Source organism: Aethalodelphis obliquidens, unplaced genomic scaffold (assembly GCF_003676395.1).
Source record: "Aethalodelphis obliquidens isolate GAN/ISIS:26980383/991018 unplaced genomic scaffold, ASM367639v1 scaffold83, whole genome shotgun sequence".
Taxonomy (NCBI): domain Eukaryota; kingdom Metazoa; phylum Chordata; class Mammalia; order Artiodactyla; family Delphinidae; genus Aethalodelphis; species Aethalodelphis obliquidens.
The window spans coordinates 6,058,131-6,081,945 of record NW_020838027.1 but is presented as its reverse complement, the minus strand read 5'-3'; the positions used below and the strand labels follow the sequence as shown (position 1 = coordinate 6,081,945).

General features: G+C 50.7%; 1 protein-coding gene across 10 annotated transcripts; it reads left to right on the top strand.

Moving 5' to 3' along the window:
- Positions 1–2,914: 2,914 nt before the first annotated feature.
- ZNF384 (zinc finger protein 384) lies at positions 2,915–22,328 on the top strand. Of its 10 annotated transcripts, XM_027093272.1 has the most exons (13): positions 2,950–3,128; positions 3,333–3,394; positions 4,301–4,360; positions 10,719–10,789; positions 11,078–11,315; positions 11,552–11,599; positions 11,802–12,135; positions 12,979–13,071; positions 16,573–16,797; positions 17,498–17,680; positions 19,169–19,247; positions 20,016–20,174; positions 20,742–22,068. In XM_027093272.1, the coding sequence occupies exons 4-13, from the start codon at positions 10,724–10,726 to the stop codon at positions 21,111–21,113; spliced, it is 1,797 nt and encodes a 598-aa protein (XP_026949073.1). In that variant the 5' UTR covers positions 2,950–3,128; positions 3,333–3,394; positions 4,301–4,360; positions 10,719–10,723; the 3' UTR covers positions 21,114–22,068. The 10 variants fall into 10 exon arrangements, with proteins under 10 accessions (XP_026949080.1, XP_026949075.1, XP_026949073.1 ...); XM_027093274.1 differs by lacking the exon at positions 3,333–3,394 and having other exon boundaries at positions 2,949–3,128; XM_027093273.1 differs by lacking the exons at positions 2,950–3,128; positions 3,333–3,394 and adding an exon at positions 3,588–3,788.
- The last annotated feature ends 1,487 nt before the right edge of the window (positions 22,329–23,815 follow it).

Genomic DNA, 23,815 nt, shown 5'->3' with positions numbered 1-23,815 from the left:
GGTGGGTGCTGTAGGGGTTGGGGCGCTTTACTGTGTACTCAAGTGAAGTGTGGCTGAGTCCACGAAGCACACAACAGTGAGCGAGGTGGAGGGAGTGTATTTCTCAGGATCAGAGCTGTTTGTGGGTTCGGGTCATCAGACTCCCTAAGAAAAAGAAGAAAGAAGCAGACCCGGGCCAAGGAGTGATGAACCAGCTAAACTCAGAGGTGCGAGGCAAACACGCTGCTGAGGCGGGCTCAGCGTCAACCCAGTGGGACCTGAAGAGACCCCAGCCTGAAGCTGGTGGAAGGGAGAGGGCTGGATGAGACCTGAGAGTGCAGGAAGAGGTGCTGCTGGGATGGGCTGGAGGCAGTGAGGGACGGACCTGAGGAGGAGGGGGAGGAGACTGACGGGAGAGGAAGCCTCATTGCCCTTTCCCTTCCTTCCCCACAGGAATCTAGTCCTTGTCAGGTGGGGGTTGGGGGGAAGAGGAGGCGCAGAAGGGGAAGAGCTGAAGTGCCCGGACAGCACATGTCTCTTATCACCTTCCTCTTCAGAGGGATGGTGTGACCCCAGGGCTCATCCATATTCAAAAGGCACACATGAAGGTCCCTAATGAAGAGGGACTTAATTATCACCTGATTAGACTGCTGTTTCCCTAAATTTAAATAAATTAAAATACACCAGCAAGACACAGGAAATTCTTACCTGTTCCTTCTCCCTAAATGCCCTCCTTCCCCATGGAAAGTCAGATGGCAGGGAGAGACAGAGGAGAAAGATGTCCAAGTCTTCTGAGTTGTCCTAAAGGAATGATCCCAAACTAAATCCCATTGTTATGCTAACCAGGAAGAGTCAGGAGGCCCTGGGGAAGGATCCTAACTTTATCTCATGTAGTGTTGAAACTGAAACTATGGGGCCTCGGGAGGTCCTCAGAAGGCTCCAGGTGGCAAAGGAGTCACTGCTTAGTCACAGACCAAGAACACAAACAGTGGCCATACTACCCCTTTGCTTCTTGGAGGCCACCCATCACTACTGGGACCAGCATCTCTCATCTGTATGCTTTCTTTGCCTCCTGAGCTGTGCATCAAATGACTAAGCCAGGCTTCTCTTAAGCATTTTTCTGGAATGCTTACCATTGTGGCTCAGACCAAACCAGGGAGTGGGGAAGCCCCCAGGAGGAGGGATCTCCCAGGCAGAGCTCAGGGTGTGGAAGTGATTCAAGATGGAAACAGAGTGCCAGCTGGAAAACCCCAGGCTAAAATTAACAGCCCTCCTCCCCCTACGCCCCACATTTATCTCTCTAAAGCTTTTCTCTAAGGAGTTCAAAGCACTAAAACTTGCTTCTTATAGCAAGGGCAGCAGCAGGGTTGACAATTGGAGACACCGAGGCCCGGGGGGTGCCAGTTATTGTAAATAGGAGAAGAACAGAAAGAGAACCAGAACTTATAGTGATTACCACCATTTTGCTCCCACTTTTCTATCTCTGCCCCCAAAGTCAAGGTTTCTCAAATCATCGATCTCTAACCCATACAGCAACTACGTCTGGTCACATCTGCGCCCTTAAGACCCTTATCCTATTGTGTCACTATTGGGTTGACACAGACAGGTTACAGAGTCCCAAAATGTGATAAAGAGAGCGGACGCTTTTAAAAAGATACAAATACATATCTTCTACTTAAACATTTAATTGGAATTCTTATTTTTAGGTGTCTTTTGCTACTTCCTGGGGAAGCTGTGACCTTGGGGAAAATCACTTAAGTCTTCAGAGTCTTACGTTCATTATATGTAAAATTTGGCATTACAGTTATTCCTATCGGGGTTATTTTGATCTCTAAGCAAGGAACTATTACTGTTAATAGGCACTTTGATTCTGTTTCACTCAAAATAGAGCTGAGCCCAGAGGGATTCTGGTCAGATCTGGGACAGGCTGGTGGCAGCATTCATTTACTCAAATAGCATGTATTTATTTAGCATCTACTGTGTGCTCAACAAAGCAGTGGGAGGGTACCATGTATGAGACAGTTTCTCCCGAGTTGCTGACAAACTTGCTGAAGATCACATATATGAAATAGTTAAAACAGCCAAAAAAAAAAAAAAAGGTACGGACTAAATGCTGTGGAAATTCGGAGAACGAGACCGTTGGAGCAATCAAGGAAGGCTTCCTGAAAGAGTTCACATTAATTGTTCATTGATGCAACAAACGTTTACCAACTGCTTACTAAGTGCCAGGCTCTGAGGATACAGCAGCGAACAATTCAGAGTCCTTGCCCTCGTGGGGCAGATATTCCAGTGAGAAGAGGAGGACATCCAACAATATAGAATCAGGTAGAGGTGAGTGCTATATTTAAAAGTAAAGCCGGGTGAGTAGGAGATAAAGATGTGGAAGAGGGCCACAAGAACTTAGAGACCAAAGCAAAGAGAGTAAGGGGTGTGGTTAGGCAGGGGTCGGATTCTGAGGCGGGGGGGGGGGGGCGGTTAATTAGTCACGCTTTGGGCCTAAGGAGGGACCTCAGAAAACTACTGACACATCCTTTTCCTTTCTTTCATATTTAAAGCATTGAGACCTTCTGGAGAGTATGTGAGAAAAAAGAATGGTAACTCCCTACGTCTGCCTATCGCCCCTTGAGGGAAGGGAACCAGGACCCGTCTTTTAAGAATCCATACCGCCCCTCGTACCTTGATGCATAATTCATGAACCTGTCGCGTTTCCACCCTCCCACTTCCCCTGAAGTCCCTTCCGGAAGCCCGGAACCGCAGTCTTGAAGGTTCGGCTCCTGCCCTTAGAGCAGAACCCACCTTCACTTCCGCTGTGGCGTCACATCCCTGGAGGGTATACCGCGTCCCCGGGCAGAAGCTACTTCCGCCCCTACTGTCGTAACTTCCGCCCTGAGTATGCTGGAGCGCTAACCGCGCCGGATGTGCTCTAGCTGCTCCCGGAAGTGACTCGACCTTTGCATTTTCACCCCCCCTTTCCCCATTGCCGCCCCCCAACATTGCTATTTCCCTCCCTCCCCCCTTTTCGTTTCCGGCGCTCCCGCCTTCTCTCAGCCGCGGCTCAACTCCGAGCCAGTGGGGGGAGGGAGGGAGGGAGGGAGGGGGCGTGGAGGAATCGGGGTTCTCGGGAGCACGAGCTGCGGCACCACTTCCGGGTGAGTGTTAGGGGAGGGAGGGAGGGAGGGGGCCACCCACTGCCTAGCGCCCCCGCCCTGCGGGTGTCTCGCGCACGATCCGTGCGTGTGAGTGTGTGGGTCTGCCTCGCGCCTAAAGTGCGTGCCCGCGCGCTCGCCTGGCGCTATCCCCCTCCCCTCGCCCCCTCCGGGTCCTCCCACCGCACTCTGCTCCCTCCTTCCCAGCAAACGCCGCCCCTCCCGCTCTCTGGCTCCGGCTCTGGCGCCGCCGCAGCCGTTGCCGCCGGGTGAGTCTCGCGCCGCTGCAGCCGGCGCGCGCCGAGCTCTCTGCTCCTTCCCCCTCCCCTTTTCCTTGGGGGGGGGGCGGGGAAGGGGGGGTCCACGATGGGACTGTACGTGTGTCCGTCCCGGAACCGGAAGTGGTTGTGGAGGAGCGGGCGATGGGGAGGAATGGGGGGGTTTAGGGGGCGGGTGTCTGTCTGGTGGGTGGCAGAGTTCAGCTCCCCGGAGAGGAAGGAGGGGCGTCCCAAAGAAGGGTCTTAGAGGAAGGGGTGGTGGGCGACCTCAGGAGAAGGCGCCCAGGGGCTGTCTCAGGGCAGCGAAGGTGTTTGGGGGACAGCCGGGGTCTCCAGTAGCTAGACCACTGTGCTGAGGGAGGTACTTCTTGGCGCAGGGCCTTGGGTAGGCAGGGGCGAAGTCCTCGCGGCGGGGGGGGGGGGGGGGGCCAGGGGAGGTGCCTGGGCCTGAACTGGCACTGTGCCTGACACAAGGGCTTGTGCATCCCCCCCGGGTCCTCAGCTTTGCCTTCTGAGCCAATCCTTGGGAGGCAGGGACGCTTCTCTTCTTCCAGCTCTTCTGTTCTCTAACCGTCCCCACACACCCCCGCCCCCGCCTCCGGTTACCTGCGGCCCCGGGAGACCAAGAAGAACCAGTGTCTGAGCCCAGGGGTGGACCCCACGCACTGGTGGTAGAGTTCATCTTAGTTGCTGGGAATTGGATGTATTTCCCTTGTATCCACATAGCGGGTGGCCCTGCACTGCTGTCGTTCTGTCCTTGCATCTTTGGATGGTTAGTCGGGGGTCCGCCTGCTTTCTGGACTGAGTGCTGATGGTCAAAGAATTCCTGAGGTTCTCCACAGTTCTCCGGTGGCTGCACCCTTACCGGCCCCTGTAACCCCGACAATTTGTTTACAGAAAGTTCAGGAGCCCTGGAAAGGACAAGGAATAAGACGACAGGAGGAAGAGAGAGAGAGGGTAAGACAATTTGGGGTTAATGGCTTTTCCAGTTTTGGGGGGCGAAGGGGTCATAATCAAATGGCCCTTTTGCGGACAGCGTGACAGAATTGTTCAAGTAATAGCAATTGTAATACTGGTATTTGCTGTAGGAGAAAAATCAGCCTCTTCGTATTACCTTTGAGGATACCCAGGAAGTTTTGTGCAAAAGTTGGCACTGTACCCCATCACCTTCCATGCCCACCAGTCCTCAACAAGAATGAGTTGTGAGATGCTCAAGTGAACTCACTAAGCAGTGTTGCACTGTGTCCAAAGGAGAAATTTATTCTGCTTTGGAGATAAATGGGCCCTAGTTGCCATTGTAGCCTTTGTGGCATAGCTAATGGAATGGCTTTCTCGTGTTTGGAACAAGCAGAACTGAGTTTAGAGTGGAGTTTGTATCCTTAACGTTGCATCAGTGTTTGGAGTGGACCTGGTGAGTGATTAGAATCCGTGGTGTGATGTTATTTGAATTTGACGTGGCAGGGTGAAGTTTGGGGGAAAAAAACTGATTCGTGGGTAGTTTGGAATAAAATGGATAAAACTGTATGGAGTAGACTCCAGAAGTAGCTCTGGAAGAATTCAGAATATGAGGTTTGATGGTGATTGAGTTTTAGGTTGCCTGAGAATGACAGTATATCAACCCAAGAGAGTTTGAGTTCAGAGCTTATAATCTTAGAGGTGTCTTCTGAGAACCAATTCCAGGCTGGTTTATAAAATTTATTCCCCATAGGCTTCTGAGCCGAGTTGGTGATTAAATATTAGGTGCATATTCCCTCTTCTCCAGACTTTTTTTTTTTTGGTTTGTTTTTTCTTTCCTGCCTCACAATGCGCAGGTCCGTCAGTTAATAGTGGAACGGGCAGGACAAGGGGAACCACTATGGCGTTCTCCCTGCAGGGTGCAGGTACAGTGGTCCAGTGGTGCCCAGGGTAGAAGGTGCTGGCTCAGATTGCCAGCTTTGTGGTGGTAGTGGTCCTGTTGGTCTTTTTGGGCATGGTGTGATGGTTTTTCCCAATAGAATTGGGATAAACCTGTTCTCAGTTATTTTGTACTTGGGAGAGTTCACAGTAGCAAGTCCCCAGATCCTATTGGGATGGCCCTTCTCGAATGCCCTTAGGACCTGAGAAAAATATTTGTTTCCTAACTGAGGAGAAATGGTCCTGTGTGTTTCCTCACTTCAAGTCCTTAGCTAATATTGCAACCTTTCTGCAGTTGTGCATTTTGGAACAGTTTTTTTCAATAGAGTGTCCGAGATCCATGTGTCAAGTTCTTTCCTTTTTTCTTTTTCTAAATAATTTTTTTAGTTTTGACTGCGTTGGGTCTTCGTTGCTGCGCGCAGGCTTTCTCTGGTTGCGGCGAGCGGGGGCTACTCTTCGTTGCAGTGTGTGGGCTTCTCACTGCGGTGGCTTCTCTTGTCGCGGAGCACGGGTTCTAGGCACGCGGGCTTCAGTAGTTGTGGCTCGAGGGCTCTAGAGCGCAGGCTCAGTAGTTGTGGTGCACGGGCTTAGTTGCTCCGCGGCATGTGGGATCTTCCCAGAGCAGGGCTTGAACCCATGTCCCCTGCATTGGCAGGTGGATTCTTAAACACTGCGCCACCAGGGAAGCCCCTCCAGTTCTTTCTGTAGTGGAATTTGAGTTGGTTGTTCTTTGCATCTCTCTTTCTTGTTAGTGCTTTTAGTTGGTGATTAGTAAGCTGCGGGCTATAGATCTGATACTTTTGGGTAGTTCCTTTATAATTATGTGGTCTCTATGTAATTTCTGCCAATTGTCACGAATAGTCCTCATCACATGGAAGTGTTTCTCTAACTCTCCTCAGGAGTACTTTGAGCATTTTATTCTTTTTCTTCTGTGTGTTGTCTCCATCTCAATTCCATGTGCCTTATGAATTTTTTAGGGGTGTGATACTCTTCCATCCTCTACCCAAGTAGAAATTTAGGAGAGTCGTAAATTCCTCAGAGTCATTTACTGATGTAGGGCCTAAACCTAGATTCTGGAAGCTTTGATTCCTCGGTCCATCCTCTGGCTACTAAATTGGGTTGGTGTATTTCACGATTTCCTAAAGGCTGGTTGTGTGAGAGAATGTTATTTTCTTGAGAAAAGAAAACCATGCTTTATTTTGGGGAAAAAAATGTAAAAATTGTAAGTACCAGGAAAGAAGTGGTGGTCTTCAGTACTTCTGCGAAAACTGCAATGCTGGAGGCAGTGATGTCTTTATCCCTGGATGGCCGGTAGCACTGGGAAAGGATGAACAGATGGACAGAGCTCTGGTGCAAGAGTTCAAGTCCTCCTATGTGTTTCATGGACATAACTTAATATTGTCTTTTTTCTTCACCTTCTCAGTCTTCCAAGATTTCTTTTGAGATTGGAAAAGGAGTATGTAGTTCCTGAACCTCTTGAAAGGAAAATGCTGTCCAACTTAATTATAGTAAACGTCCCTTTTTATTGGAGAACAGCAGAGGCATGGTGCGGTAGTAAAGTTGGAATTAGAACCCAGATTTTCAATCTGCCAACATCATCTTTCCACCTACTGTGTTCTTCCTTCTCTCCTGAGCTTTGGGGCTATAATAGAAGCCTGCCTCTTCCTTCCCAGTCTAGGGTGAACCCCTTCTGGTTTGTTTTTAATGTGTTGGCATAATCATCAAAACTGATGCTCTGTGGGGAGTTCCCTGGTGGCCTAGTGGTTAGGATTCGGTGTTGTCACTACCATGGTCTGGGTTCTATCCCTGGTCGAGGAACTGACATCCCGCAAGATACGCGGCATGGCCAAAATATAAAACAAACAAAAGAAAACTGGCACTCTGTGTAGAGGTGAAGTTTCCCTGTAATATCATTGCTTTCTTCGGGTTTTAAGAATGTTCGTATGTGCGTACCTGGATGTCAGGATGGTTTGGTGGGCGTTCCTCCATGCGTAATAGAGAGTTGAAAGGAGAAGTGGTAAGACAACAGTTGGCAGGTATTTGAGTGAGCTGGTGCCAGGGCACCCTGTGACACAACCCCAGGGGGCGCCATTTACATCACGTTCTGGCATCAGGACAGTGTTGACCCTTTCTCCGGTGTCATCCTGCAGGCGGCTATTGCTTCCAGTTGGGCAAGCAGGGCTCCCCGTGCACCCCCTTTTGGGCTGATGTATTTATCAGGAGCCACAGACACGTTTATCATTTCGTCCTGGGAGCGGCTGTGGTTCTGATCTTCAGCTTTGTTCTTTTAGGAACCAAAGCAGAGTGAGAGACGGTATCCAGGGAGGTGGGGGGCCTTTCCTTCTATTTGCCCCTTCTGGACAGTCTGGCCTTTTAATTCAGACCCCATCATTCTAAAATCAGTTATCTTGGTGGCCAGGTGAGGTTTCACTGGATGTGGACAGAGAATATCATCTTTCACTGCATTTTGCTGTCATTGAAAACTTCGTTTTTGGTGTTTGCTTTTTTTTTTTTTTTTGGCAGCCATGCTGTGGCTTGTGGGATATTAGTTCCCTGACCAGGGATTGAACCTGGGCCCTTGGCAGTGAAAGTGTGGAATCCTAACCACCGGACCACCAAGGAATTCCCTGAAAACTTCATTGTTGAAAGCATTTATTGAGAACTACCTGAAAAGTATATAGTCCATTTCTGGAAATAGTCTAAATTTTGATTTGTGAATCAAGCCCCAGCATCAGAGAGCATGTACTTGAGTTGGTCTCTTGTAGGACCCTTTTCTAGCTTGCTCTTTGGTCCTGGGTTCAGATCCCTGTTCTGCTGTTTACTGTTTGCCTCCAGTTTCCTCATTTGAAGAATGGGTAACACAACATTATAAATCAACTATATTTCAGTAAAATGTTTTTTTAAAGAGAAAGAAAAAAGAAAAATGGGGATTGCACTCTCCTGCTTCATAGAATTGTTGTGGGATTAAATGGTGCGACGCTTGTAAAGTGCTCAGAACAGTACCTTGAACACAGTGGGCTCTTAATAGATGCTAATGGTGGTGGTGATATTGTCCTCCAAGTCACTTCGTGCCCCTTTGTAACAACCTACAGGCCATGTTTGACTCAGAAACTGCTTCCCCTGAGCCCCTGGCAGGACACTAAGAATGGATGTAGTTTGGGCATGGGGAGGAGCCTTGTTCGCCAGAATCCTGAGGACAGCCTTATTTTCAGGCTCTCAGTTCCTCCCTCCTAAATTTTCACATCCGTAATGCATTTACTTCCTTGTCTCTTTAGGGGGATATTATGATTAGATCCTCCTTTCCTTTACTCTCCAGCCTGATTCTCTACTGCATTTCCACCACAGCCGCCACCCTTGTCGATTTCATGCCTCTCAGCTAGAAGGTTAGAGGGATGGGGCTGTGGGTCCCAGTTGGAGCCCTTGGCTTGGCTTTCAGTGTCTGTATGCGAAGTCTGCTGCCACTCGGTTCACCAAGTATGGCATTGCCTACTGGGTGCTGGGTCCTGTCTTAGAACCTGGGGGCAGTTCAGGATGTAGCCCCTGCCTCCCCCAAAGCTGGGCAAGATCGGGTCCCCTTACACTGTGATCTCACTGTTTCTCAACGTCCATTGCCTCCGGAGGGCCTGAGGCTCAAGGCCCTTTATAAAGCTGGCAGGGAGCTAGGTGGCACCCGTGTGGAGAGTGTCTGGTTTTACTGTGTTTATAACTTGGGAAGCAGGATTGGTCTGTGCCTGACCCTCAGGGCATTTAAAGTTGATCCTCATTTGTATGAAGCTGTGGTAGCCACAGATTTGCTCCTCTACTTTGCTGCTTCTGGGGAAAAATAGGCTGAAATTCAGTTCTGCTTCCCTTTATAGGTTTTATGAAAATTCAGAGTGTTGTTCAGTAGAGCAAAAAATGTGATGAGGTTTCTGGAGAAGGACCAGGAACACCGTTACATTTAGAGTGAGATCTTTTGCTTCACCTCCTTTGCTGAAGAACTTTCCTGGTTTCCTTAGTCACTGCTTGAGACCCAGTTTCTCTGCCCATCTCTTAGAATCCCTGGTGTCCGCCTCCAGCGTGTCCTCAGTGGGACCATGTGTGTGACCAGGCTACAAGTCACAGCGTCCTGTGGTCCTTCTGCCCCTCCTGGAGCTTGGCCGCTCTCAGCCCGGAGCAGCACCGCGGTGTTAATGTTTATTCCCTCCCTTCCCCTTCCCACCCGTGTCCTCCTCCCGCTTCACCTGCCTCTGCCAGCCTGGATCTCTCCTGGTCCAGGCTTTTGGGAAGCTACTCTGGACCAATAGCCTGCAATTAAGCCTTGTTAGGAGAAGCGATCAGAGTATGAAAATGAGTGGTGGGATGCCTGCGTTCCGGACCCATCTGTGACTTGCAACATGATTCTGAGGGATTCCTTTTCTTGCTCCTTATTCTTCCCTCCCCAGGTTTTAAGCTTACTTGTCATCCGTGTACAGAGGAAAACTTGAACTCTTAGAGGTATAGTGTTTGAGAACTACAGAGGAGTCTGGTAATGTGTGTGTGTTCTGACCCACCATTGTCCCTGTTCTAAATCCCTTTAGGTGGAGATCTGGGGTGCTGGTGCTGGAAACAGTCCCCCCTTTTTTTTTTGGCCGTGCCATGTGGCTTGCAGGATCTTAGTCCCCCGACCAGGGATCGAACCCAAGGCCTCGGCAGTGAAAGCGCAGAGTCTTAACCACTGGACCGCCAGGAAACTCCCTAGAACCCCTTTTAAAACTGGTAACTCCTAGGTTCTTACTGGTCAGTCCAGTGTGTGTGGTACCCAGTGCAGCATCACAGATGTTCTCAGACCTTGGTGGGATCCATGGGGCGTGGTCCCCAGATATCATCTGGTACCCCAAAGACCTTGATTCTGATTCTCGCCAATTTCATTCTTTAATTCTCTTGGACATTTTGTATTCTGGCCTAGAACCTTTTCAGGCTACAGGGAACTATAGACATACCAGTTGGACCCCTTGAAATTGTTTATTTCAAGGAAGATGGATTTGAGGGGTGAAAGGAGAGGAACAATGACAGGTACCCTGGCTGTTTTCAGGCCGATCGGTGACCTGCTTTGTGTGGACCTTGGGTCCGAGCCTTCCTCTCTCAGGACTTCAATTTCTCTTTCTGTCAGCCAAAGAAAGAAATACCACTTCTGTTTATTTGGGGTACAGGAAACATTGTGTGGGTAAATGAGATGTGTGTAAGTTCTTTCACCAGCATCTGAACTGGGATAGCCTCTGTTGGATGGGGATGTAGTGGTGAGTGGCTCTGACCAGAGGGACTAATATGCTAGATCCTGAGGCCTTGACTCCTCACTCCCAGCCCTGGGGGAAGAGACCCGGAGCTCCTCAGCGCCCCTTCGCCCTTGCTCAGCTGCTTCAGATGATTCCTGAGTGTGATGTGGTCTCGTTTCCTTCTTCAGGTAGAATGGAAGAATCTCACTTCAATTCTAACCCGTACTTCTGGCCTTCCATCCCCACGGTCTCAGGACAGGTACGTGGTGTTTGGTTTTTTGCTTCTGCTCCACTGGGTACTTTTTTCAGCTCTGAGTAGCAAGTCCTGTTACCGTGGACACTGAAGCAAGATAAATCCCATGCTGTTTCGCCAGGCCCCCCATCGTTGAGAATTACACAGCGTTTCTGTTCAGCTTCTCTCTGGAAGCACAGATATTAACCACCCGCCTTTTGATCCCCACAGAGGATGGACAGTGTGAGGTGCCGAGGGAGCAGACAGACTCGGGACTCTCCCTCAGAGGCCACTGTCCCGTTCCTTTTCTTTCAGATTGAGAACACGATGTTCATCAACAAGATGAAGGACCAGCTGTTGCCAGAGAAGGGCTGTGGGCTGGCTCCACCCCACTACCCCACCTTGCTGACAGTGCCTGCCTCGGTGTCCCTGCCCTCGGGCATCAGCATGGACACAGAGTCCAAGTCAGACCAGCTGACCCCACATAGCCAGGCATCCGTTACCCAGAATATCACGGTGGTCCCTGTGCCGTCGACAGGACTGATGACCGCTGGTGAGCACCCTCTGCTCTTCTCCAATCTGAGGTGTTGATCCTCCACGATCAGTACCCCAGGCTGGAGGGCGCCAAGGACATGGGGAGTGGGATATGTGTTTGATTACTCAATCAGATTTTTATTAAGTGCCTACTGTGTGCCTAGCAATGCGCTAGGCATTGTGGGCGATACAAAGAAGTAGAAGATGCGGTCCCTGCCTTTGAGGAGGTGACATTCTTTCCTTCTCTGAATCAAGGAGTCTCCTGTTCTCAGAGGTGGAGAAGAGAAGGGAGTCAATCAAGGGGTAAATCTCACTGTTACTGGGGGCGGGGTGGGGACAGGGGTTAGGAGACCATTGTCTTTCTACAGGGTTTGGGGTTTCCTGTATACTCTGGGCGGGGGGGCGGTGGTGAGGGGTTAAATAGACCATGATCTGGGGAAAATGACGTAGGACTAGGATCCGGACTGGGCAACATGACACCATCTCCTTTTTCTCACAATCCTAGGTCCCGGCTTGGTTATCACATCCCCCTCAGGCTCCCTCGTGACCACAGCCTCGTCAGCTCAGACCTTCCCCATTTCGGCTCCCATGATTGTCTCAGCTCTTCCCCCTGGCTCACAAGCCCTGCAGGTGGTCCCTGACCTCTCTAAGAAGGTAGCATCGACCCTAACAGAGGAAGGAGGCGGCGGCGGTGGCGGCGGCGGCACTGTGGCCGCTAAGCCCCCCCGGGGCCGAAAGAAGAAGCGGATGCTGGAATCGGGGCTTCCAGAGATGAACGACCCTTACGTCCTCTCCCCTGAGGATGACGATGACCATCAGAAAGACGGCAAGACCTACAGGTGAGGATCAGAGCCGGGCAGGGTGGGGTGCGGCTCTCTCAGCTTCCCTGCCCCCATCGGGCTCCGCGCTCCGGCAGCTTCCGCCTCGGACCCACGTGCATGTCAAGTGTTCTGTTGAGGGTTAGGACGGTGGAGCTTCTGGCCCTTCTCTGGCTCCTCTTCCCCAGGATGCAGACCCATTTCACCCCTTCCTTCTTTGAGGTCTTCAGCATTGACTTATTTTGGGGTGACGTAATGGAATTTCTTTCTTGTAATGAGGCTTTAGACTGGGTTTGAGACTCTTGTCTCCAGCTCCTTTTTGGTTTCTACATTTTCCATTCCTATTTTTTCAAGAAACATTTCTGGTAAGCCCCTAACCTTAACCAGTGTGCTATCCACCGGTTCTTAGGCCGTATTTGAGCGTTGAGCCTGCCTGACCCTGCATGGTTGGGATGATGGGAGGGGTCTGTATAAAAAGGTGGAACGAATAGGATACCTCCCCTTCCCCCTGTGGAATATACGCTTGTGAGATGGCTGTTTTCTCACTTTCTCATTCATGGAAGTTCTTTTGATCCTCTACTTCCTTTAAGTCGTCTATTGCCAAAAACCATTATAAGCATATTTGCATGTGGTACTATACAAAAATAAGTACATATCTAAACTCCCTGCCCTTTGAAAGGTGGAAATCTTTTAATCCCCTTGAGAACCGTCAAGGGCCCTAGTGGGTTTGGGGAGTCTGGTCCCAGTGTACAGAGTGGAATAGCCACTGTCACAGCTTTGACACAGACAGGGGTAGATGTGCATGGCTGGGAGACTGGGTCTGTCCTTAGCGTACCGAGATGGGCAATGTTGTTCCCATTTTAGGAGCGAAGGGAACTGCGGCACAGGAAATGGACAGAGCCTTGGGCTCATGGATTCAGTTCCCGGCTCCACCACGAACTTGCTGTGTGACCCTGGGCAAGTCCTTTTCCCCTCTCTGGGCCTCAGTTTCCTCATCTGTAAAATGGGGAGAATTCTGTTTATGTCTCCCAGCTCTTGGGAGTTATATATCAAATGAGATTTGAAATGTTGGGAACTTCGAAAGAGATGAGAAATAGTCATCATGTAGCATTTACTTTTATGTGTTGTACACTTCTACCATGGAGAGTTCAGAGCGTTTAAATCCGTCTTTGTAAGTCAAAATGAGGGGAGTGTTGCTATGCAGAAAGTATTGAGCACTGCAGAATTCCAGCTCGTAATCTGAAAGTTCACTGCAGCTTTATTATTACAGGTGTACCCCACTTACACAGTAAAAGTGTTCCTGAGCAATGTTTACATCATATTATAAAGGTACTTGACAAGTTTGGTTCATTTAAAGGTATCATACATTCCATAAAATGAAAATCCCTTTTAAATTTATTTTGTAGAAATTTGGATTTTTATGTGTTGGCTTAAAGTGAGGTCATTGTGACTTGGAGCTACACCTGAACAAGACCGGTTGTTGCAGGAACGGTGGGGGGCTCCCTGACACTCTGTAGGGCCCTTCCCGTGGATCAGCGTCATCTGGTTCTGCCAAGGTTTCTCTCTCTTTGTCTTCCGGACCCACATTAAAGCTATTTCTGGACTTGCCACACTGTGCATGTGCAAAGAAATGTGAACGTACAATTGGAGGGCAGCCCTGATAGGATTTTCCACACACTGCCTCCAGGTGACTAAAGGGAACTCTGAATTTAGGGGGTTGATTATGTTATAGGTAAACGCAATTTCTTCAGAAACTCAGAACTCTGAGGTCCCAAAGGAATCTTTTTAATCACGAGGAGTCCCCGTTTCGATACAGGTGTGGGTCAACCACATCCATTCCTGTGGTCTGTGGCATTTGACTGGGTATTAGGGGAACTGGGTTCTTTTTCTCTGGGCAAGTCAACTTATTTCTAGTAAAATTTGAAGACCAGTCATGGCCCTCATCTATCCTGTGGAAATGTTTTGAGGGAAAATCAGAGTATCTGAAAGTGTTTTTGAACATCTTAGGGGAAAAAGCGTTGATAATTCACTTCAAAGCGGTTACTGTAACCAAGGCCATTGCCTTGCAGGCCTCCAAGGGAGCACCCTTGTGGTGTCGGGTGTGAATGGTGCCCCCTGGAGCTGTGCGCCCAGCGACACGGCCACTGCCCACTGCCACAGCTCTCCTAATCGGGTTTCTTTCCCAGCACCTGACATCTTGCATTAGGCTTGTACTTATTTGGCTTCTCTGTAGTTTTAGTGTTTAAACATTTCTGGCAGATGATAGGATGGTCCAGCTTCCCCCTGGATACCTCTAGTGTGAGGAGTCTTAAGGTTAGGTGAGAATGAGTCACTGTTCGCCCTCTGGCAAATTGCTTTACCTTTCTGAGCCTTTGTGCTCCTTTCTGTAGAACAGGGATAGTACTTGCCAGGTTGTTTTAAGGAGCGGAAACAATGTGTTTAAAGGACCTAATTGGAACCCGGCAGTGTCAGGCACAACAGGTGGCACTTACTACTACCGTTATTACTGTGTTATTGTTGTGTTATCCTTATTATACTCATACCTCTGTAGACAGCTCATGTTGTTGCCAGTCCATTATTGGTGAGTTTAAGTTTTGCAGATTCTTCCCTCGTTGAAAACTTTGAGGAAGAGGGTGATTTTCTCTTCTATAACTAATCTCAGGTTAAGGGGTGCAGTTATGTGTTCAGCATTCACAGGCAAACTAATGAGGTTTTGCTTGAGCTAAAATCATTCCACCTGTCTGAGAAATCTTAGCGGAGGGAAGCTGTTTTGTAACTCTAGTGCAGTTCCTCTCCAAGTGACACTGTGTCTAGTTTTCTAACCTCAGTTTTAGTGAAGTGTATAGCAGCATGAGCTCATTCAGCACTGGTGCTGCTGACCTTAATGCAGTTTTATTGTTAGCGAATGCTTGGCTTACCATTGACTCTCCTGGGTGTTTGCTGGCCCTTTGGGGGGCAGTTATTTATCTCTCCATTTTACAGACCAGAAAATTGAGGTCTAGATTGATGAGCAAGCCTGTAACTGAACCCTGAGTAGAGCCCCGGTGTCCAGACTTCTGTTGGCTGTGTCCTTTGGACCCTGCTAACTATAAACAGAACCTCCCACCCTCCCACACAATGGTTGGGCATCCCAGACAACAGCCAGGGGTTGGTAAACAGGTAATCGGATTTCTTTCAGAATTATCAAGTGACTAGAGAACTAGAAATTGGCCTCAATGATTGGATTTTTAATGGAAGCATTAACACAGGAACCATACCCCCAAGTAACAGTGGTCTCTTCTTCTCTGAGGAGCTCAGAGTTCTTTTTAGTCTGCATCTCAGTTATTCTCTGCATATTCTCTTGGGATCAGGAAAAAAGCAGAAGTCACCCTTCACCATCCTAAGCCCCTCCTAGAGAGAGACGTTGGGGGGGGACCCAGAGAAGAGGGACTTGCCCCAGTGGCCTGGCTTCAGCCCACATTGTGTGCTGGTGAGTTGTTTGAGTGATAGGGTTCCAGCTCACATATAGATAACTTTAGCCCAGTCTGAATAATTGTGACTTATCTTGCCCACAGGCCTCCTTATTTGATATTGTTGGGCAGTATAAGAGCAGGAAGAAGGATTACCAGCTCAGATGATGCATGAAAGTGTATTCAGATGATACTGTTGTCAACCCGAAGTGCTGGCATTGAGCTAGGAAAGAGGAAAGGTTTAGCGGGGAGGCTCAGTATTTTGGCAGTCTTTTTTTTCTCCTTCATATTTGAGGGATACAACCCACTCCAGCAGTTACCTTGGCTCGTTGCAGAAGTAATTCTCACTTGATTGCCAGGGGGCCGGGGGCCGGGGGGAGTCGGTGGAACATCAGATCCAGAGCGGAGGCCGGACATGTGGTTTGGGAAAGCCCCCTCCAAATAACCCTGGTAATTCTTACCTCATCCCTCTAGAAATCACTGGCAAAAAGGAGAAAATCTGAGAGAAGACAGTTATCTGAGGAGACAGGAGAAAAGTCCTCTGAGGAATCTAGTCAGTTTGTCCTCATTGTCACCTCAGGAGCTTGAGGATTACCTGAGGGATGTACTTTCTCCACGGGAAACTGGGGAAAGGGGTTCTTTAGAAGTCTAGTCAAGTTACAGGCAGAAGGAAGACAGAGGCTAGGTGATACTCCTGGTCCGGTGAAGGCCGTGTCAGCCCAGGGCCTGTAATAAGAGTTTCCTGTCTTACCTGGTTGAATTCTTGTTTATGTACACACTTAGGGAGTCCAGGCATTTCAGCAAACACTTACTAAATACTTGTGTTGGGCTGTATTAGAAGGGCAGACTGTAAAGATAGATAAAATAGAGCTCCTCCTCTCGAGGGCCTCGCGTTGTCGCTGGAATAGAAGAGAGATCAGATAGGTTGGCATCTTTGGAAGTGGAGGGGCGGGTTCAGCAACGCCCTCACGGTGGGCAGGGTCCTAACCGCTGCCCTCCCTTGGCCCAGGTGCCGGATGTGCTCCCTGACGTTCTACTCGAAGTCGGAGATGCAGATCCACTCCAAGTCACACACCGAGACCAAGCCCCACAAGTGCCCACACTGCTCCAAGACGTTCGCCAACAGCTCCTACCTGGCCCAGCACATCCGTATCCACTCGGGGGCCAAGCCCTACAGTTGTAACTTCTGTGAGAAGTCCTTCCGCCAGCTCTCTCACCTCCAGCAGCACACCCGGTAAGGCTGCTTTCAGTCTCCCCCGACTCCCTGCCGTGGACCCGTCACCCCGAGGCCACGTGGCCCACGCCTCCTCTCTTCTCCACATGTTTTCTTTTGTCCCTTTCAACTCTGCCCTTTGGGAGCCTCGATTCTCTCCCACTGCTGTCTGTGAAAACTAAACTGCGTATCCCTGCAGCTTGGGGGTGGTGCCTGGAACATTGTGCTCTCCGGTCCCAAGGTCTGCAACGATTTATGTGGCTTCTCTCTGTGTCTGTGTTCGGAAATCTTCTGCAGAGCAGGCCCTGCTTTTACTATATGCGTCAGTTCAGAGCCAAGGTGTGCATTCAACCTCAGGTCCATGGGGGACAGGCGGTGTTGGTCTTTGTTCAAATTACTGTTTGGAAGCAGGGTGTCTGTGGTGAGTGTGTAACCTTGGCACAAAGCAGAGGGCTGACGAGACCGAAATCTTTAAGGTTACAGGAGCCAGGGGTGCAGCTCTTCATCATCTCACTGCCATTCTAGCCACCGACTTAAGATGAGCAGCAACCTAGATGTGGGTGTCCTCTTCACGAGCCTCTCCAGGCCGGCGCGGGTTTGTGGGGGAGGGAGGAAGGGGTGCTCTCATCCGTCAAGCAACATCATTTCACCCAGCGGAGAGCTGAGCCCGTGGTGTCGAACCGCTCCCTCCTCCCCCCTTCCCTCCTCTCCTCTCCGGCAGGATCCACTCCAAGATGCACACGGAGACCATCAAGCCCCACAAGTGCCCGCACTGCTCCAAGACCTTCGCCAACACCTCCTACCTGGCCCAGCACCTCCGTATCCACTCGGGGGCCAAGCCCTACAACTGTTCCTACTGCCAGAAGGCCTTCCGCCAGCTCTCCCACCTCCAGCAGCACACACGGTAAGGGAGAGTGGCGGGCTACTGCCCCCGCCCCGCTGGCATGCCCTCCCCACCCCCGCCCCGGACACACACAACAACCCGCATGCGGGGGGCGGGGGAGAGACCCGGCTGGAGGAGAGAGCTGGCCGGAGGAGAGCACAGCTGGCATCTGGGAGGAAGACCAAGCAAGACTGGAGACGCAAGTGGACGCTCAGAGAGCCTTTCTGGGGCAGAAGCAGCGCCGAGGAGACACAGTGACTGTGGGACATTCCCTGATCCGAGGGAGGAGGAAACTCACTGGGAGCTGAGCCGACGTTTCCTTCCCTCATTTCCCTCCCTGGAGACACCTGTGCACACATCCTGCAAGATTCTCGATGTCAAAGCAGGGCCATTTGGTCGGAGAAGACCATCCCTCTAGCCCTTAGGGCACCGATTATGAACGGGAGGAGGTATAATCAGACTTCAGCTGGGTACCAACTCAGCGACACCTACAGCACCAAGCAAGGCTCCGAGGGATGCCAGGGGTACAGGAGAGAACAAAGCGCAGCGTAAATGTTCACAGAGAACCGGCAAATGAGACGAAAATGCTCCTACTCCATAAGGATGCGTACTTTGTCCCGTGAATCTGGAGCGGCTCGGAGGCGAGCCTGCCTCCTGGAAGAGCTGATGGTCTCCTTCAGTGGGATCTCAAGTTGAGCCGGAGTCCAGACTCCTGCTGGCTACAGGTCTCCTCTCCCGGCTGCTTCTGGAGGTGGCAATCCCTCTTAAAGTGGTCCGACAGCTTGCTTCTCGAAGAGGAGGAATCGGGCTTTCCTCACAAGGAGACGTGTCCTGCGAGGTTTTCAGGATTTCATACCCAGGATCTCGAAAAGCACCTGGTCACAGAGATGCTTCTGAAGTCCCTGCCGAGGAGCAGGGGTCTGCCAACCTTCAAGTCCTTGGCTCGTCTCAGCAGAGGGCCCTGTAGTGTTTGGAAAGAGGTCAGATCAATACTAAACTAGGCATTTCCTGCCGTTAGGGGCTGAGCTGGGAAAAGCCCCAAGGAGCTTCCACCAGCATCGATGTTGCTGCCGCCCTTCACAATTCGCATAACTCTGTGCTTTTCTTTGACCCCAGAACTTGCTCTGGGATTGGTGCTAAGGCTGAAGGGGTAGTTTCTGGCTGTATGTTGGAGGCCAAGGGAGAAGTGTTATGTGTTTCTTTTTTCTCGCCGTGTGTTTATCTCACGTTTCTGAACTCTCGTGAGGGCCGGTGACTGTAGGAGCTGCCTTGGCTGCCAGATCGTGGCCTCCCCGCGCCTTGGCTGCCCAGCCCCTGGCCCTCCGCCAGCAGAGAGGAGCCCAGCTTGAGCGGAGTGGTGCGGGCAGCGAGCAGCAGTCGGGCCCGCTGGCCTGAGCCGGCGTCTCCTGGAGACCCACCCTGTGCTCCCAGAGGAGGCCTGTTAAGGCGCTGGTCCCTGAGCGGCCTTGCTGATGTCCTTCCCCTTTCTTCTTCTCTCGTCCCGTGCAGAATCCACACCGGGGATAGGCCGTACAAATGTGCACACCCGGGCTGCGAGAAAGCCTTCACACAGCTCTCCAACCTGCAGGTAGGTGCTCCACCCTCCACACGAGGCCTTGAGTCTAAGACTTGGGGTCACAGTGCCGTTTGACTAGTACAGTGGTTCTGAAACTTTTTCAGGCCGCTTTACGTTCTTAACAGTCACTGGGGAGCCCAAAGAGCTTTCGTTGATATGGGTAACACCTAATTACGTAGACATTTTGAAACTGAAAAACTATTTAGTAATTTGTTTAAAAATAACAAACCCCATTGTACATTAACATAAATAACATATCTCTTAACCTCCCTCCCCGCAAAAAGTTTAGTGAGAAGAACGGCATTGCTTTATGTTTATGCACGTTTCTCTAATGTCTGGCTCACTAGAAGATGGAGAGATTCTCTTATCTGCCGCGTTCAGTCTTTACGATATTACATGTCGTGTAATCTCTGTATAGTCATGAAAGAATGAGAGTGAAAAGGCAAACGGTGTCTTACTATTATTATTATTTTGAAAATAGTTTTGACCTTGCGGGCCCCCTGCAAAGGTCTTGGTGTTCCCTGGCAGTTCCCATGCCTCCCTTAGAGAACCACTGGACTAGTGGGACCAGGCGTAGCCGTCATTCTGACTTTAAGGATCCTGCAGGATGCTGCTTCCCTTAGCTGGTAGCGTCTGAAGTTTCATTTGAAGCAATTCCTGCTGCCTTCAGATGTAAGAGAACCCAGGAGGCCTGGCACCCAGCCCAGGGCTTTCCATTAAGGTCAAGGAGGCAGGAGGGCAGAGTGGTGCAGCCGTCCTGATTTCTCCTTGTTTTCTCAGTCCCACAGGCGGCAGCACAACAAAGATAAACCCTTCAAGTGCCACAACTGTCACCGGGCGTACACGGACGCGACCTCGCTGGAGGTGCACCTGTCCACGCACACAGTGAAGCATGCCAAGGTGTACACCTGCACCATCTGCAGCCGGGCGTACACGTCGGTGAGCACTCGGAGCCCCCCTCCCCCCCCCCGCAAGCGGCTTCACCCCGCCTTTCCGATAAAGAGCTGCTGCAGTGAATACACCCCATCCATCCCTTGCTCCACCTTGCCGGGATCAGTAAAGAGAACAGAAATTGAACAGACGCAGAGCTGAGGAATTTGGGGGATGCCTGGTCCCTTAAGCCTGTAGCGATTGCTCAGCAGTGAGTCTTCATTTTACTTAGACACAGGACAAAAGAAAGCGTCTTGAAATTGTGAGAGACGAGAGATTTCAGTTAGATGTTTTCCATTAGACTCCAGAAAAAGGTGGTCAGGTTGTTCCATTCAGAGATCTTTGAGAAAGTGACAGCTTTCCCCGTGCCAGCTGAATGCCCACGGTTACCCTAAAGGTCCCCCCACCTTGTCCACGCGGTGCGAGCACTGAAAGTGGCTCATGGGGAGAACCCGCGTGGCTCCAGAGCGCCTCTGTATAAGTGTCGTTCTGTTCAAGGTAACAGCCCGGGGTGCTGGTTACAGGGAGCTTCCTTCCTTCTCTTTCTTCCCTCAACCCCTCTTCCATCCCCCTCAGGAGACGTACCTGATGAAGCACATGCGCAAACACAACCCTCCTGATCTCCAGCAGCAGGTGCAGGCGGCGGCGGCGGCGGCGGCAGTGGCCCAGGCCCAGGCCCAGGCCCAGGCTCAAGCGCAGGCCCAAGCGCAGGCCCAGGCCCAGGCCTCCCAGGCTTCGCAGCAGCCACAGCAGCAGCCGCCACAGCCTCCGCGCTTCCAGTCCCCGGGGGCGGCCCCCCAGGGCGGGGGTGGCGGGGACAGCAACCCCAATCCCCCGCCCCAGTGCTCCTTCGACCTGACCCCCTATAAGACGGCAGAGCACCACAAGGACATCTGCCTCACCGTCACCACCAGCACCATCCAGGTAGAGCACCTGGCCAGCTCGTAGAGACCTGTGCTGCCGTCCCCCGGGGAGAGGGGAAAGAGGCTCTGGTCCCTTCTTTCTCCAGCTCCTCTTGGTGGGAAAAGTCCTCTTCTTCCTTGACAGGCCACGGCTCCATCTCCTTGGGCCTCAGGCATGGCCTTCTCTCACAGGATACCATCCTTATTGTCTCAGCTCCTCTTCCGAAGGAACGTCAGCCCTCCTGAATGGCAGAGGAGTACTGAGCTGGTCGCGTAATCCAGCAGCCTCCCGCCTAAGCGTAGCTTTTAACATTGGGGGTTGGTGCTCAGGGGAGGGGTTTGCTATGACCTCATAGAGACTTTTCCAGCGTGGGCACTTACTCTCTCCTCACCCTCGTAATCCTCCAAGCTCGGGCTGACAGAGGACTAGAGGCTGGCACTCCCAGACGGCACAGAGGAGGGAGCCCTAAATGCAAGCAGCCTCCTGTTCTGTTCTTGCCTGCGAAAGAACAGGTTCCTCCCGTGCCCCTGTCCCTGGGAGCCGTTTTCTTCCCCTCATGATCTCACTTCACTTCCTACCTGATGCTGGAGGGAGGTCTGGGGCGGGTCAGACCCCCTTTATTTGTAAAGGGGCAAGGGCTGAGATGTGGTCCCCAAGGGGCCGGAGATCCCCAAAATGGCCAACGGTGGCTTAGAAGTGTGGGTTATGGTTTTCCTTGGAGCCTCTCCCTTTCTCTGCCAGCCGAGGCCCTGTGCTCAGTCTCCCCGTCCCCAACCTAAGGAGCTGCGGGTTCTTTATGAAACCCCACGATAAGGGGGCTGCAGAGAAGGGAGAGTTCGGGGCAGATGCAAGGACTGGACTTAGCTCCCTAGGTGCCGCGGTCAGTTGCTGGACACGGATTTATATATAAATATATATATATAAATATATATATACCCACTCATCACGGCCATCTTTGTTGTAACCATTTCTGTGTTTATAAATGCATTATCTCTGAGAATTTTCATATTTGATGTTTATTTTTGTCCCTTTTGTTTTTTCTCCACCCTGTCTTCTGGCCAATGGCATTTTTATTTCCTTTCGTCTTTTTTTTTTTTTTTTAAATCATGGCAGATTTCAGAGAAAAGAGAAAATGGAAAAAAAAATCAGGAAACCAGTTGTTATAAAGTAATTTAAAATGAGGAAAAAAAGAAAAACTTATGTACAAAACCAAGGGGTGTTTTTAGAACCTTGTATAGAAATAAATTCGTGTAAAAGGATCAGAGGCAGTGGAGCTACTGATGTGAGTATAAGCGTGGGAAACAGCTACTTGGGGAGACGTTCAAGGCCAGTACTAAGGATTTACAGTAGAGTGTGCGAACGGTAAGAACGAATGCTGTGTGATGGGGCTGTGTGTGTATCCCTAGCCATAGAAGGGCACAACTTTGAAATCTCTGAAGTGAAATCTTGGTTTATGAGGGTTCCTACATACAAATCCTGCTGTGAGGACTGTGTCGCCTAAGGTGTAAGAGCAGGGTTCAGTCGTGTGTTAACAAGATACCTCGAAGCTCTCCCTATCCAGGAAATGGAAGCACGGCCTCCTGGAAGGACCTGCACTGCTGCCAGAGCATCTGTGGGCTCAGTGCTAATTCCAGCTGGCATATCCTGTGGCACCTAAAACCAGAGGTTTCCAGTGGTGGAACCCATAACCGGGATTGAAGAATGAAACAGGACAGTTGTAGTGCTGAGGGGCAGAGCGTGGGCGGGAAACCTGGACTTCCGCCCTGGCTCTCCCATCAACCAGTGTCGGCCGCAATGCTTCTTCAGCTGTTAAATGAAGGGATTGGGCTAGATCACCTCCAAGATTCCTTTCTGAAAATTAAAAATCTTTTAAGCACTAAAAAAGTTGTGACAAAGCTCCCACGTCTGACAACGTGGCCATCCTGTGTGGGACTGCCGGGCAGCCACGCTCATTAGCTGGTGGCCTGTGGATAGGCAATGAAACAACACCTCTTAGCTGTAGGGCTCGGGCTCTTGTGTGGGCATCCAAGATAGTCTCAGTCCGTGGTGTGACACTAACGACTGTATCACATATGACCAAACGTGCAGTGTGTGTTTCCTGCATATTTACTACGTTTCCCCTGTTCTCACCAACTGTTGAACTGACATTGAGAGCCCTACCTTCATCACAGGTATTACAACCAGCATCTCTTTTGAAGGGTACCCTCACACTTCAACAGCAACAACCCTATGAAGTAAGCAGGATACCAGGCATTTTGCTAGGCACGGAAATAGGCACGGAGATGAGATAATCCAAGGGTCTGCCGCGTGCAATTAGAGGGACGTCTTCTAGATTCTATTGCTCTATCTACCACCTGCTCAGTAGTAAACCTGGGGTTTCACCTTGTCCTTTTTTACATATTTGAGCTAAATTATGTGGCTGAAATGTTTCATTGAAAATCTGCCATGTGGGCGTTCCCTGGTGGCCCAGTGGTTAGGATCTTGGGCTCTCACAGCCGCCACCCGGCTTCACTCCCTGGTCGGGGAACGACCCGCAAGCCGCGGCACAGTCCAAAAAACAAAAACAAAAAAACCCCCAAACCAAAACCTGCCATGTGACATTAATACTTATTAAGAACGCGTGATTTGGGGTGACAGTGATCTCCAAAACTGTCTTCCTAACACTCTCCGGCTCTGGGCGTTGAGTTCTGCGTCCCTGGTGTGGTGGCGGCCTGTCGTGCACTTGGTGGCTTTCCATCCGGACGAGG

Bases quoted from the DNA above. Each gene is read 5' to 3' on its own strand.
- ZNF384 (XM_027093274.1), top strand. From the start codon at position 10,724: ATGGAAGAATCTCACTTCAATTCTAACCCGTACTTCTGGCCTTCCATC. The intron at 11,600-11,801 runs GTAAATCTCACT...TCACAATCCTAG, and splicing joins AGAAGGGAGTCAATCAAGGG to GTCCCGGCTTGGTTATCACA. The intron at 16,798-17,497 runs GTAAGGCTGCTT...CCTCTCCGGCAG, and splicing joins CACCTCCAGCAGCACACCCG to GATCCACTCCAAGATGCACA.